The sequence below is a fragment of the Clupea harengus genome, chromosome 20, assembly GCF_900700415.2.
Source record: "Clupea harengus chromosome 20, Ch_v2.0.2, whole genome shotgun sequence".
Taxonomy (NCBI): domain Eukaryota; kingdom Metazoa; phylum Chordata; class Actinopteri; order Clupeiformes; family Clupeidae; genus Clupea; species Clupea harengus.
This window is the reverse complement of record NC_045171.1, coordinates 2,400,274-2,414,515: the sequence shown is the minus strand read 5'-3', so window position 1 is coordinate 2,414,515 and position 14,242 is coordinate 2,400,274. Positions and strand designations below refer to the sequence as shown.

At 44.8% G+C, this 14,242-nt stretch overlaps 1 protein-coding gene across 4 annotated transcripts in view; it reads right to left on the bottom strand.

Annotated features, from left to right (window-relative positions):
- The window catches only part of gria3b (glutamate receptor, ionotropic, AMPA 3b), a 94,509-nt gene extending 80,943 nt beyond the window's left edge, over positions 1–13,566 (bottom strand). Inside the window, exons 1-2 of one of the 4 annotated variants that reach the window (XM_031586827.2) lie at positions 12,601–13,566; positions 11,891–12,049 (exon numbers count right to left, since the gene is read on the bottom strand). In XM_031586827.2, coding sequence (XP_031442687.1) covers positions 11,891–12,049; positions 12,601–12,679 — 238 coding nt within the window. In that variant the 5' untranslated portion in view covers positions 12,680–13,566. The remainder of the gene's footprint in view (positions 1–11,890; positions 12,050–12,600) is intronic. The other 3 variants (XM_042702804.1, XM_012840931.3, XM_031586826.2) reach the window with 3 other exon arrangements.
- Positions 13,567–14,242: the final 676 nt, after the last annotated feature.

The window sequence follows — 14,242 nt, the reverse complement described above, 5'->3', positions numbered from 1 at the left end:
CCAGCAGCCACCGCGAACGGTCACTCCCCAATCCCGTGTAACGATGGCACGGGTTCTGCCGGGCCGGGATTAAGCCTGTCGGTGATGAGGCGGCAGCGCGGCGGCGCGGGGGCCCGCTCAGGAGACATTCCCTCGTGCCCGTGAGCCGATCGGCCATCCCTGCGCAGACGGTCGCTTTGAACTCGTGCCTTGGCGCCGCCGTGGTGTTCTAGCATTTGCTTTGGATTAGAGCATGATACCGCACACGTGACGAGCAGCGGTTTGTTATTGGCTTTGCTGCTCTTTTGTGTCACTTGTTGCCCTTTAAACTGCAAACATCGCAGAGGGGATTGCATTTAAACAATGGAAAAGGGAGGCTTTTATGGGACGGAGCAGATTACGGAAAAAAATGAATGTGGGAATTGTTCTCAGCCGGCTTCAATAGAGCAGCTGAGGCCCTCTGAAAGGTGCGGAGAGGGGGGGTGCGAGCCGAGACGATTCGCCTGACCTCGTCGGAGAACAATCACTCCAAGGCAGAGGCCAGATTCGACACTGTTGAGCGCCAAGTCAATAGACAGCTTCCAGCATCAGGCCAGACCATGTCCTGACGTAAAGGACTCGGCCACTGATTACGGGTATTGTTGGGCGGCCAAGTGTATAGGTCTAGACACTGATTGGTACCGAGGGTCTGAAGTGATGTGATGGCTTTTGTGAAAAAAGGTCTTGAAATGGCCTCTCGGAAAATAGTCTTGGGATTGGAGGTGAGACAAGAGGAGAGGGGGGGGAGTGAAAGTGAAAGTGAAAGTGTTTGGACGCTTTGAGGCAGTGCACTCCAAGAATCCCACACTGCTTTCTCTTGCACCATCTTTAACTGGGGTAAACCCACTTGAATAAATAACAGTCAACAGAAGCCTGTGTCAGTGCTCGCAGCCGCCTACAGTCACGCCTCGCCTCCCTCTCACGTAACCTACTTCCATTTCCTTTACCATAAACCATTCACGGCTCTTCACAGCACACGTGAATAAAGGCATTCCATGTCCCTTGTGGAATTTGATGGGTCTGTGAGCCTGTTTCTGCTCCTCCGCACTGTTTATGGCTGCATTTCATGGTCAGCTGAACATTATTCTCTGTCACATCATCATGCTGATATCATCTTCACTCGGGGGGGAAAGACAACACCTGCCATTCTAAGATGTAAGGCCTCACAGTGATTTAGAGGGGGAAGCATATGCTGAAGCAGGAATTACAAGGACAGAAAATGGCTTCCATTCGCGCTCTGATCCCGCATATGATTTGAACATCTTTGATTCGGTTGTCGGTCGCATCCTTTTCAGCGTGGCCAGAACTCCTCCTCGGCTGAGTGACAAACGCAGTCATTCTGCTTTAAACTGCTGCAGTGGAACTGCTTGAAAGCTGTTGTTTTATCAAACAACATCTGCGAGGCGGCAGCGATTCCAAGACAAACACAACTGTAACAGCAACATTTCTCCTCAGGTTCACTTAAAGAGGATCTTTTGATATTCCGATTAAAAATTCATCGTGTTGAATCTGCCTGTGAGTGAGTCGAAGGCTGTATCTCATTACAGCTGCATCTTTCAGCATCCCCTTCAGCCCTCTCCAAACTCTTCAAACATCATATACATATATATACACACAGGGTAATGCCCAGATACATGACCGAGTATCTTAGTAGTCTTAGCATGCCGAGACCTACGGCAGATATCTGAAACCGCAGATGGTAGCGAACACCATATATAACTTGTTTTGTGCATACATACCTATGATAAATTACACAAAATAAGACTTCAAAACAATAACTAATAATAAAATAAAGCAATTATATCAATATACTGTAATACAAGTTATGTGAATGTGGTTTTTCTCTCGGATGAAAGGGATTCTGACGTTTTTACATAACCTTTAACCCTCAATGGACAATGGAGCAACAAAAAAATATCTTGTAAAAGACATCTGAACTGTTTCCCCTTCCTTCCTTTCGTTACAGTCTAGATCATCCCTTGATAAACACGTGTAGGAAACGAGAACAGAATACAATGAGGAGGGAGGAATCAAGGACAGACATAAATACCAAATGAGATCCTTATAGACATGAGTCACGTATGAAGCACAATTGTGCGGAAAGGCTACTCAGACTAGCGCAGTATAGAAAACCTATAGACTGTTTACTTTTCTTTTTTCTACAATGTTTTCAGGCTCCGGCAATCGCAGATAACTGAAACCATGGTTACCGAATCAGCAGATATGGGGGCTCCACTGTGTATATATATATATATATATATATATATATATACAGTAAATGGCTGCATGGTGAAACATTCACATATTGTAAACATTTCAGCCCTTTTTCAATATACTGGAGCTATTTTGTTATCTTGCCCCTGAAGAAGGGAGCTCATTTGTCAGTGGCGAGTGCCTTTGATAATGCAGCATCCCCATTTCATTTTCTGCTCTCTGGCTACATCCCTTTTACTCCACGAAACATTCCAACACCAAACAGGCAGCATTAAAACTGTGCCAGGAGGCGGACGGAAGTTCAAAGTTAATGTTACATTCCGTGAAGCCGCTTTCAGTTTTTTTTTTTCTCCGTTGCATACTCTACTCTATATTCCCTCTCATGCACTCGTGTATTTGGGCAGCCCTTCCCCCCTCCTGAGGAGGCTGCTCCCGTCTCTGCCAGAGCCTGTGGGTTCTCCACCGCAGCCAGCCTCTCCCCATCCACCCAAACCCTGCCGCTCAGGCCTGGGGAGCCGCGCTGGATTACTCCACTGCGTGGGTGCTTCACATCTCTTCTGGGTGCTCATGTGCTCTTAAAAACCCAATACCGCTGGCTGCGCCTCCCTCTCCGCACCTCCTCTCTGACGTTTGCGTTGGGTGTGATGGCCGGCCTCTGCTCCCCTTCATCTCTGCTGACTGACTGATTGCAATCCGTCGCACCGACTTTCAGTATGGACTGAATCGGTTTGCTGTCCTCGCGTTGGATCGTTCCTCTCCGTCCTCGGCTCAGAGAGCACAGCGTCGTCCATTTGAAGTGTCTCCAGCTGACCCGTAGTGCCACAAGAATTCAAATGACCGGCGCTGCAGCCCCCTCGAGGTGTATGCAGAACTCCCGCTGACTGCGGGGTCATGCAAAGGTCAATGTCGTTTTCACTGGATCGACCTGATTGGATGAGTTCTTTTGGTCCTATCTGATTCACTGGAGCTACTGTCACACCTGGGAAAGCACCTGGGAAAGCATGTATGATTTTATTACGGCTAGTCATTGCTAATCGCTAATTAGATAGGGTGGTTATTATCACTTGTCCCGGTAACCCTTTGTTTGTCTTAAATGAGATGTGACAGACTCACATGGGGCAGTCAGTCATCGCTTTGTATGGCTCTGTACGTTTCGACTCAAGCTCAATTAAATAATTAACATCTCAAAGGACATCCTCCAGAGTAGTCTCTTGGGGCTTTCATATTTACAGCACACTAGCTCACAACGCCCTTTGTTTAAATACATGGAAGTGCTACAACCCAGAAGAATAAAAGTCGCTTTGGATAAAAGCGTCTGCTAAATGACTAAATGTAAATGTAAATGTAAATGTAAAAGTGATGTATTTTTAATGCGTTTTAGAATGTAATGTGCTGTACAACTCAAATATACAATGTGTTCTATTTTAGAGTTAGAAAGCTAAAGGTCTTGGATTTTTTTCTAGTCCTGCTAATTCTTGCACTTAAAGTGCAAATTTTGTTAATACATCTCTGCCCCAGCTTTCATCTTTGTCAAATCTAACACTGCACTATGCTGTCTTCTAAAACCCCAACCCATCTCTTCTCCATTTCCACAGAGCCGCGCGCTACACACAAAATGAAGGAGAATCACGAGAGGTGCTTCCTTTGAAGTGAAGGAACCAAATGAGCTTCAAAACACCTTCATTTAAAAAAAAAGAAAAGAAAAAAGCCCTTTCAAGGCTGGAGCCATGGGCCATGGGCAGTGGCTATGTTACATCACACTGTGGACGTCCACCATCCGTTCAGCGCGCATCTCTCTCAGTCCTTATTTTTTTTATCAGTCCTGGGAGAAAAAAAAAACGCTTTCCGTCTGCAGCAAGGGTGCAGCTGGGCCACGACGTGACCCAACCTGCCCCACTTTGCCCCGGAGACACCCTTGTGCTCTGCTCTGCTTTTCCTTGTGATGCAGCGCAGCAGAAATCTGTCTAACAGTAGGCTCACGGTCACTGGAGGGAGTCCTCAGTAACGCCCCATCCTCTTCATTTGGCAGACAGAGGCTGTGCAAGCTCAGGCCAGAATCAAGCACTCGCTCTAGAAGAAGATGGGAGTGAATGATGTTATGAAATCCTGCTCTGGAATACAATCCCATGCATCTCCTGTCAAGGCCATCAAGAAGAGGGATTTGAAAAAAAAAAATTGCCTTTGCTATTTGAAAAAATAGAGTTCCATCTCTCATCCTCACATTTGATATGCCCTGGTTGTTCCAGCTAGTGCGCTATCATGGCTTAGCCTGATCTCTTCAGAAGCCTGTGTCCATAACCTGAGGTGAATATTGATGTGGACAGAAATCAGGAAAACTCTCACTGCCAGAGGGCTATTTCTCAGGCACTGCACCCCTTCAGAGTTATGTCATGGCCAAGCAAATATAATATGCCGGCAGGTATGTCTGTGTTCACACACAAGAACCAGCAGCAGCTCTCATCTCTCCAAGTACGCAGCCATAGATACATCTTTTGAATAAAATATAAAAAGGTAATCATTTGAAGCTATATATTCACACACGAATGGACAGTTTGAAAGGAAACCTTCACACATCCGCACATGTAATCAAAACAGCTCCTCAGGTCCTGCATTTGTTTAGGTAAGCCTCACCTAAACACCCCGCCCCTTCACCTAAACACCCCGCCCCTTCACCTAAACACCCCACCCCTTCACCTAAACACCCCACCCCTTCACCTAAACACCCCGCCCCTTCACCGTAACACCCCGCCCCTTCACCTAAACACCCCACCCCTTCACCTAAACACCTCACCCCTTCACCTAAACACCCCACCCCTTCACCTAAACACCCCGCCCCTTCACCTAAATACCCCGCCCCTTCACCTAAACACCCCGCCCCTTCACCTAAACACCCCACCCCTTCACCTAAACACCCCACCCCTTCACCTAAACACCCCGCCCCTTCACCTAAACACCCCACCCCTTCACCTAAACACCCCGCCCCTTCACCTAAACACCCCACCCCTTCACCTAAACACCCCGCCCCTTCACCTAAACACCCCACCCCCCGAGGGACCCAGTCTTTCACACAGCTACCTGGCTCCCTCTCTGCAGTGTCTCCTAGCCTAAGCCTTGAGAAGGGCAAATGCAATTAATGCAGACCTCTGTTGTTTGCCTTTGTTCCTTTTGTTCCCCCCCAAAGTAAAAGTAAGGTACCACGGAGAGCAGCAGCCACATCACCATCTGCTGTGTGTGTGTGTGTGTGTGTGTGTGTGTCTGTGTGTGTGTGTGTATGTGTGTGTGTGTGTGTGTGTGTGCGTGTGTGCGTGTGTGTCTGTGTGCGCGTGTGTGTCTGTGTGTGTGTCTGTGTGCGTGTGTGTGTGTGTGTGTGTGTGTGTGTGTTGTGTGTGTGTGTGTGTGCGTTTAGGAACCTGGAGGACCCAGTAGGAAAGGGCCAAGCCCATGTAAAATCCTGGCAGAGGGGACACCCACCATCAGCTTAATGACAGGATGAAGGATGTGGGACTGGGCGGGGCCAGAGGGGCTGGATTAAAGAGGCCTGCACTGAGCAGTTATTCTTTCAGTATGAATCAAGGGGGGGAGGCTAATGAATATGAGTTTTAAGTCAGAGCTGGCTTGATGCTGTTTTCCCCGTTCCTTCAGGTAGGAGGCACAAAGCTGCACAATCCCCCTCCCACCCCACTCCTGCCTTTATGTTTCAGCCAAGGCTATCAGGAGCGGGGGGGGGGGGGGGGGGCGTACCCAGCGATTTCACATGTTGGCTGTTTCTCTTTGAACCTGTCGTCTCACAATGCTAAATGCACCTGAAAGTTTTGGCCTTGAATAGCATAATGGTCCAAAAGAAGTAATTAGAGATTTTCCAATTCTGGAGCTACTTCAAAGTAGGACATCTGTCTTGCTTCTAAGAGTTGAATGGGAGCACATTTACAAAGCTCTGCCCGAAGGATTAGCAAAACCACATATTGTTTTGCTGCCGGTCACTAATTCAATTAATTCCGTGGCTTAAAAGCAATTGAAAAAAAAAAGCGTTTTAACTCAGAAAATAGCTTTTTGTTTGTTGTGCCCCACAGAACAAAATAAGGATTTATTTTTTGTTAGTGATATGCTAACATACGGAATCTTCAATGCAAGCGTAACTTAGGAACCAGGCCACAGAATGTTTTTTTTAAAACTTTCACCATGTCCAATCATTGTTTTCCTTTTTTTCATACAGTGAAACAAAACAAATAATTGCAGACTTAAATAATTGTACCCCTTACTGAGAGAGATGAAAAATTGTAGCATTCCATTGTTACATTTAAAAAAAATCCAATCTACCCTTCCATTACACCACAACATATATTTCCCCTTCACCATGTGATCAAAACAATAAACTGCCACTCTCTAGGAGAACGTTTCACAGTGGGCATGAGCAACCATGAGAAACTCACATTGCTCATCTTCTCTGCATTTCGCAACTCCCGCTGGGTCAATGTGAAGCAGTGAGGGATATGCACAGGATCACAAAGTAGCTCAATTTGATATTTAGTGAATTGGCCATATTGATTTTATTTGAGAGCAGGAACTGTAAGAGAAAGAAAATCCAATTTTTCATTTAATATGGAGCAGCACTCCAGCAGCATCTTACACGTTCAGTATAACCAGAGACTCGGAGTAGAAAACAGCACATTTAATTTTACCTCAGACCACAACAGCAACTTGCAAACAGAGGGCCTAAAGACGGTGAAATGTTTTATATTTGCCTAGGTCACCAATGTCCACAGACAGTCAAGAGGGGAGGAATGAAGTGAAGTCAGTGGCTATTTACAAGGAGATTTTGAGAAACCCAACATACCGAAGTCCCAATAACCAACAACTAGAGCGCAGCCAATTATTATGGGCACATTCTGAAACTCGGGCAAAAAAAGAAACAACAAGAGAGAGTGTGTGCTGTGGTCCCAGCAAAACACAATGCCATGTGGCAGTTCCATCCACTGTGAATAATATAAAAGAAAGAATACTGACAAAAGTTCAGTCTCACTAAGAGCAAAAACACAGCTGAGGTTTGTGGACACAAGACGTGGCAGCCCAGCCTGGAGAATGCGTGCACCGGAGCAACACAACACAACTACAGAACCACAGAATAAAAATGAAAAAGACATCTCTATCAGACTTACTAGACACAGAGGCATACAGCAAGTTAAACAGATGCTCTCGGGTGAAATGAAAACAAAAAGAGAAAAAAACAAAGATGAAGGTTCAAAGGTGAAAACCGCAGAGAAGGGGAAAAAAGGATTCAAGATTGTATTCCAGAACAGAATGGATGGTAATGTTTCAGTGAAGCGTTTGCTAGAACAGTATTATTTTTATTTAAAAAATCCTGTAGTTGGATCTGACAAAATATTGAATCATCAGATGCTTCTTACACAAATAAGAACCATGTTACCAAATAGAAGAAAAGTCATATGCATCATTGCCACTGCAGCCAAATCTCCTATGGCTTTGATATACATTAAAATCCAAAGGGCTTCCTTGTTTTAATAATACATTTCTAAGTATGCATCATCACAGGCCCATACTGGTAGGCACATACTGTTCTGTTTATAAATAGCTATGCTGAAGCGAGCAAGTCTATTAGTACTATCCATTATCATATGTTTATCATGAAACTCTTCGCACCAAGCACTGGAAAGTAAAGGATTTTTTATGTAACATTAAAACATATTTACAGTGTTCATATTTTACCCAACAATCACTAGCAGCTTTTTGACTGTTGGGTTTCATTGTTGCTTTGCCAGCTCGGATTTTCAAATAAATGCCATTTCATGTCTCCTTTCCTAATAAATGCCTTGATAACATGAGGCATTGTGTATGATTTGACAAAAAGAAAGTGCACAAGCAATACACAAAAACCCAGAGACAAGCCATGCCTATTTTTGTCTACGCAGGCAGAACACAGATCTATTTTTTGTGGATTAGGCATGTGTGTCCTTGTCAGTTTATTTTGGACATCAGAGTAAACTCCTCAGTCAACATGACCACTTGCACAAATGCGCATCTACATGTATGCCTGCAATGCTGCTGGAAGTCAAAAAAAGTTTTAACTGATGGCCAAATCTAAAACAACCACAACATAATAGCATGCGAAAATAACAGGCAAACATTTCAGTGGGGGATGTCCACGGGAATGACTGTATGGACAGATTATAAAGAGAACAGTTGGAAGCAGGGCTCATTCTGAGCTTGTGCTGCATCCTTCAAAGCGGAAATATGTTTCAGCATGAGTCACTTTTTTCCTTCACACAAAGACAAGGCCACAGCAGGGAGCCGTCGTAATTGTGAACATACAAGCCTGGTCATCTGCCAATCACAGACGTCTGGGTAGGCCTGAACAAGCAGTTGGCAGGTCCCCAAAGTCTGCCTTGTTTCTGTTTGCCCATTTGTTCAAGAGTATTGAATGTACAGAGCGGTGGAATCTCACCGGGACGTCATCGGAGCATTTAAGTACTCCCAATTCTGTCAGCAACACAGCCAATGAGATACCCAGTGTTTTCCAAAATATGAGTGGATGACAAACAGATTGATTTTTCTTTTTGGTGCTCATGTTTGTTGACATTACAAACATCACTGAAAAGCTACACCCATGATCATGTGCCCGATGAAGTCATCCAGACCTGGGATATGTGATACCTACAGGGTGACTTACTGTACATTCTAACGTGATGCCTTCTGGGAAACTATCACGCTCAGATGACATCAAAAATGACATCATACAGGGAAATGACATCATACAGGGATATCATAGACTCCCACTGCAGTGTGAGTTAATCAAGCACCTAGAAAGTGAGCCTCACTGGATCTGGGAGGATTTTTGCTAGTTATAGGGAGTTATCGTGCCCAATTAATATCTGTTCCACTGTGCACTGGCAGCTGGCTGGCAGTTGAAATGATCCAAGCCTTCAGCTCTCAGCAGTCCCTCTTATCTGAAAATGGAGAACTCTCCTCTGCATTTGGAATTACAGGCAAAACTGCTCTCTCACTTTGGGGACATTACCCAGAAACGCTCTCTAAAATTCAAGAGAATCAGCCAGTCAGTGCCAGGCTTTTAAATGGGCTGCGCTCGGCCTCAGCCTGAGCCGTCATCACACCTCCTCTGACAGTCAACCAACGTGTTCGCCACATCACAGCCCCAGTTTGACAAGACTCCCCTGATACCATCCACACAAGTATCGGCTCAAGTATTGTTCTCATCCATTTTCAGAATGGGAAACCTTGACAAACTCAGCCGAGGACTGGCAGAATACTGGTTTAACAAGACTTTCTGTTGCCAACAAAGACACTTATACAGTTCCTCAGTGGTCATTCATCATGTGCATATTGATGGCAATATATAAAACTAGCGCTTACAAAAATATGGTCAGATTCAGTGAAGTGACCATGGAATAAATGTGTAAAACACTCCTCAGCACAGAATGAAATGGAACATTTGGCTGGGTGTCAGGATGTGGAGAACGATATAAACATGTGAAACGTGACTGGGCTGATCTGTCAATATGCGTATTAGAGACCGTGGGCAACACTCTGATGCCTGCTGACAGCCCATCGCATATTCGCCGCCCAGAACACCATTAATATTTTTTTTGGTCTTCTCATTTGAACATGACAGCTTCCTCAATCATCAAGCCATCTTCCGGAGTGCCTCATGTTGAAGGCAGTCTTGAAGCATGATTCTTGATGGAGCTGCGAGCGCATGGCGCATGGCGCATGGAGCTGCGAGAGCAGAAATGGGGCAACGACTCCCACAGGACTCCTTGGATCTTGCAAACAGTCTGCCTGATTTAATTAGATCCTGAAATCTAGCCCTCTCACTTTTTTTTTCCCATGGTCCCTTGCGTCTTCAACACGCGTGAAATTGCATGCCGTTATCTATTATTTATTTACCCCTTTGTTTATTGTTCCCCTTCTCTTATCTCCGCCAACGGCTCATTAGGATGAGATCGCGACTCATGGCCAGCGCTCTGGCTTTTCTCTCTCCCTCAGTCTCCTTCACCTCCACACAAACCCCCTCCACCCACAGACAAGGTCTCTCTCCCTCAGTCTCCTTCACCTCCACACAAACCCCCTCCACCCACAGACAAGGTCTCTCTCCCTCAGTCTCCTTCACCTCCACACAAACCCCCTCCACCCACAGACAAGGCAGATCCCACTTCATTTGCTTGGGTTGGGGAGGGCTGTGTAGGTATAGATTTTTTTGTTGTGTCAGCAACAGCACAGTGAGGCAATATGAGGTCTAGGTGCTAATGAACTGCCACTGCAGAGGCAGGCGAGTCTTTGAGAAACCATGGAAGATGACAGAGAGTACGGGTAAGGGTTAGATGGAGAACCCGCCAGGTAGACAGGGAACTAGACCACCCATGACCCCCCACCCCACCTCTCCTCTATTACTGTCTTCTGAACCACCAAAGCATGGGTCAGTGGTTATTCAGCACTGCAGACAAAAAATTCAACAGAAGAGCCCACGTCAGTGGATCAGGAGGCATGGCCTGGACTGGTAATATTACACTACTTCATATGGATTTAATAGAACCATTTCTTTGTGGACCAGTACAACATTCCTTGGTAAACCTTGCAATTACATATGCTGTATGCACACCAGTAGGAGACTAACACCTTTGAAATGTCCGCCACCACACAGCTACACCACTACACAACATTTTCTCACACACTTGATGAAGACACCTTTTAAAATCACCCACACCGAATCCTTGAAATCCACAGTTGTATAATCTGTTATGCTATCTTTTCAACAAGTGCCAGTGTCTCCATATCGACAGAGCCATGGCACTCAGGGTGTGTTGCCAAGGGAACTTGATTTGAATTCAAAAAGACAAACTCAGAAATACTGACAATGTGTGCACACAGACTATTTCTGAGATGGATACTCTTCCTCTCATCTCTTTTCTTCCTGTAACTTCAACTGACACATTGTATCGAGCACCAATGTCTGAAATGCACTGCACGGTTATAAACCACCTAATCAGAAGATGGCATGGATAAAAGATGTCTTAGGCCGATTTGAAAGCAGCCCTCCCTGTTTCAGAACTATGTGTACAATATCTTTACACTGAATGCATACAATTAAAGCATAAATAAAAATGTAATATAAATATAATATAATAGTCACAAAAAACGCCTTGGTCAGATCATAAATGGAAGACGTGAGAGCTAGTAAGACCATTTTACCACAACAGTGCGTTTGAATATTCTGTCTGTTTTGTTTTTTAGAACATGCCTTGCGCTGAAGGACTTGAAGTGAACTTTATACCGCATAGTTCTTAACCCCTGGCGCAATTATTTTACACTATACCACTATAAACCTGCCAATGACGGCTCAATGACTGATGCACACAAGAGATAAAAAATGTGGGCGAAGTTAATTAAAAACTAGACTGGACAATAGGAATTTCGATGCCATCAATTGCACTACTTTCGCTCTTTCTGTGCAGTAAGCATTACTTGTATCTCTCATAGATCCATAGCCCACTTTAAATTCTCAGGCAGTAGGCTGCGATGCAGGAGGACGAAGGAGTGAGGAGGCGAGTAACACTCAAAGCTCAGAGAATACATTTACGACTACGCTATTGTATGGGGACCTTTTTATGATGCCGAGTATACTCACACGCATGGGTAACAGCGAAGCTGTTGGAGGACTCGAGGTTATCTACGTTGTAATTCAGATGGAAAGGCTTCTCGGTCATGTTTTGGTTGGTGTTGTAGAGCTGAACGGCAAATCTGAAAGCGCTGTGCTCCTGCACCGTGGACCGCATGAAGAGCCCCCCCTTGGAAAAGAAAGGAATGAATACTAACATCAGCAAATGTGTATTGTCGGTATCAAGCCTACAAGTTTAATTAAGCTAAAAGAAAGACATGACGCTGGAAAGCTATCAATTCGCCAATTCGTCATGGGCTCCAGCTTGACAGTACTTGCATGGTCATGGTCTGTCCCTCTAGCATGCTTCTACTACTATTATATTTACCAAAACTCCTTTAAAAAAATAACATCAGTCATTAACTTAAAACATCTTTATGTTTTCATTGTACCCCAGTAGTGCATTATTAGAGTCTACACAGCGTGTGTGCATTTGTGACAAACCCCTCACGTTACCAGGATAGTTCTATTTAAAAGGTTCGTTAATGTGCCCAGCTGTTTTCCCACAATTTTCACTCGAAATGCAAGTTCATAGCCTACGTTACTAACCCGGTCTCTGGGCTACTTTCTGCAGAAGGCAGCTTATGCTATGTCGACGACCATAAAAAACCAAGATAACATAAACTAGAAGCAATGTAGAAAAAAAAAGCAAACGTCAGAACAAAGAACGCACTACTTACCTATGTTTATCTGATTAGGAAAGCCTGCGAGGGAGCTGCCGAAAAGCCACAGTAAAAAAAAGAACACGCTTTGTGCCATTTTCTCCGAGCTTTTTAAAAGCAACCCCTAAAAAGGAACTGTTTTAACCAAAACATACGCAGAGGCAGGCGCAAAAACCCTCCAGATCAATGCTCTGCGCTCACAGTGCACCAGTTAGGTTCATTGAGGTGCACGCCGGGCTGCCGAGCAATTTTTCTGCAACTGTGGGCAAAAGAAAGGACTTCTCCTAAAGATGGTGGTGGTGGTGGTGTGAGTGGCGGATCAGATTGTGAATACAGCTCCTCCAATTGGACCAGCAGGACGATATTGATCAAACTTGAAATGACGTTGAACAAAAACCGCTCCTCTATGCATCCGACTGAGGCAGACTCATACTGCAAGGCACAAGTAGTGCGTTTGTCAACACTTAGGAGAAATCAATAGAGGCACACTAGCCTCATGCGGCCAATGATCTTAGCTAAATAACCAATGCGCGCCTTCAAAGCTGCAGGCAGCTGTGCCTCTAGGACCCATTCTGAAGTTCAATTGGAAAGCGTATAGGAGCTATAATAGTAATAATGTTAATTAAAGCCTAGTCTATAATGCGCTACGTACTTTCGACAACTAGCTTAAGTGAAGAAAACAAGAGCCTGGATACAGTGATAGCAGACCCTGTGGTAACTCGAAGCCCCTTTCATTGACCACTATCGATCGCTTTATTCAGAACCATTCTTCATAGTGCTGTATTGGGCGGATCCTGAGTTAACAATACGGGCAAAGCCCTGTAATAAAATGACAATGATGATGATAGCAGCGGTGACCGTGAAAGGAGGGGAAAAGACTCTTTTTCAGAGGCGCGAGAGAGGGACATAACAAGCCAATGCAGGAAATGCCCCAAGTAAAAATATAAAAATGAAAAATAGTTTAGGAAGTCATTCATTTAGTAGCTTGCAGCCCCTCTCAGAAGAGCCCCCACAGCCAGCGTTCAGCACTAGGAGCTGTCCAAAGTCCCGTTCAGGCATTGCTTTTTTTCTGGAGGTCTTCCGCAGCAGAAACCAGTCGGCAGCAATTCGACCACCAATTCAGGTGTTATTTGGTAGGCTATATGGCACTGTCACTTGCGTTTACCAGGTTCTTTTTTTTACTTCTGAAATTACATACCTGTTTTTAGTTCTGTTTTTAAACTTGCGGTTTTGGTCGAGACACTCGATACGCCATTAGTGATGTTTCAAATTTCTCTTTAGTCCACCGTCAGTATTTCTACGACATGACTCAACCATCTACCAAACTCTTCTCTCGGTTCCCAATACCATAGTGGGCCGCCTACCAGGCATGAGCTCGGTCAAAATGGTTTAACAATCTAAGGATTACTTCTCTGTTTATGATTCTCCACAAAGCCTTCCAAAAATTGAGTTTTTAATTGCATTTGCAAATGGGCACGACTTCAGCTATTGATACTGCAATAGGCTGACGGCCTGGTGCTGGGGACAGAGAGCAACTTCACGTTGCTTCAAATGATCTCTTGTCAGTGTGCTCACTGTACAGGAGAATGTCTTTATACCCTCTATGACCTTATACATATTTAATCAAATAGTTGTTCAGAGAAAATGTGACATTGGTCAA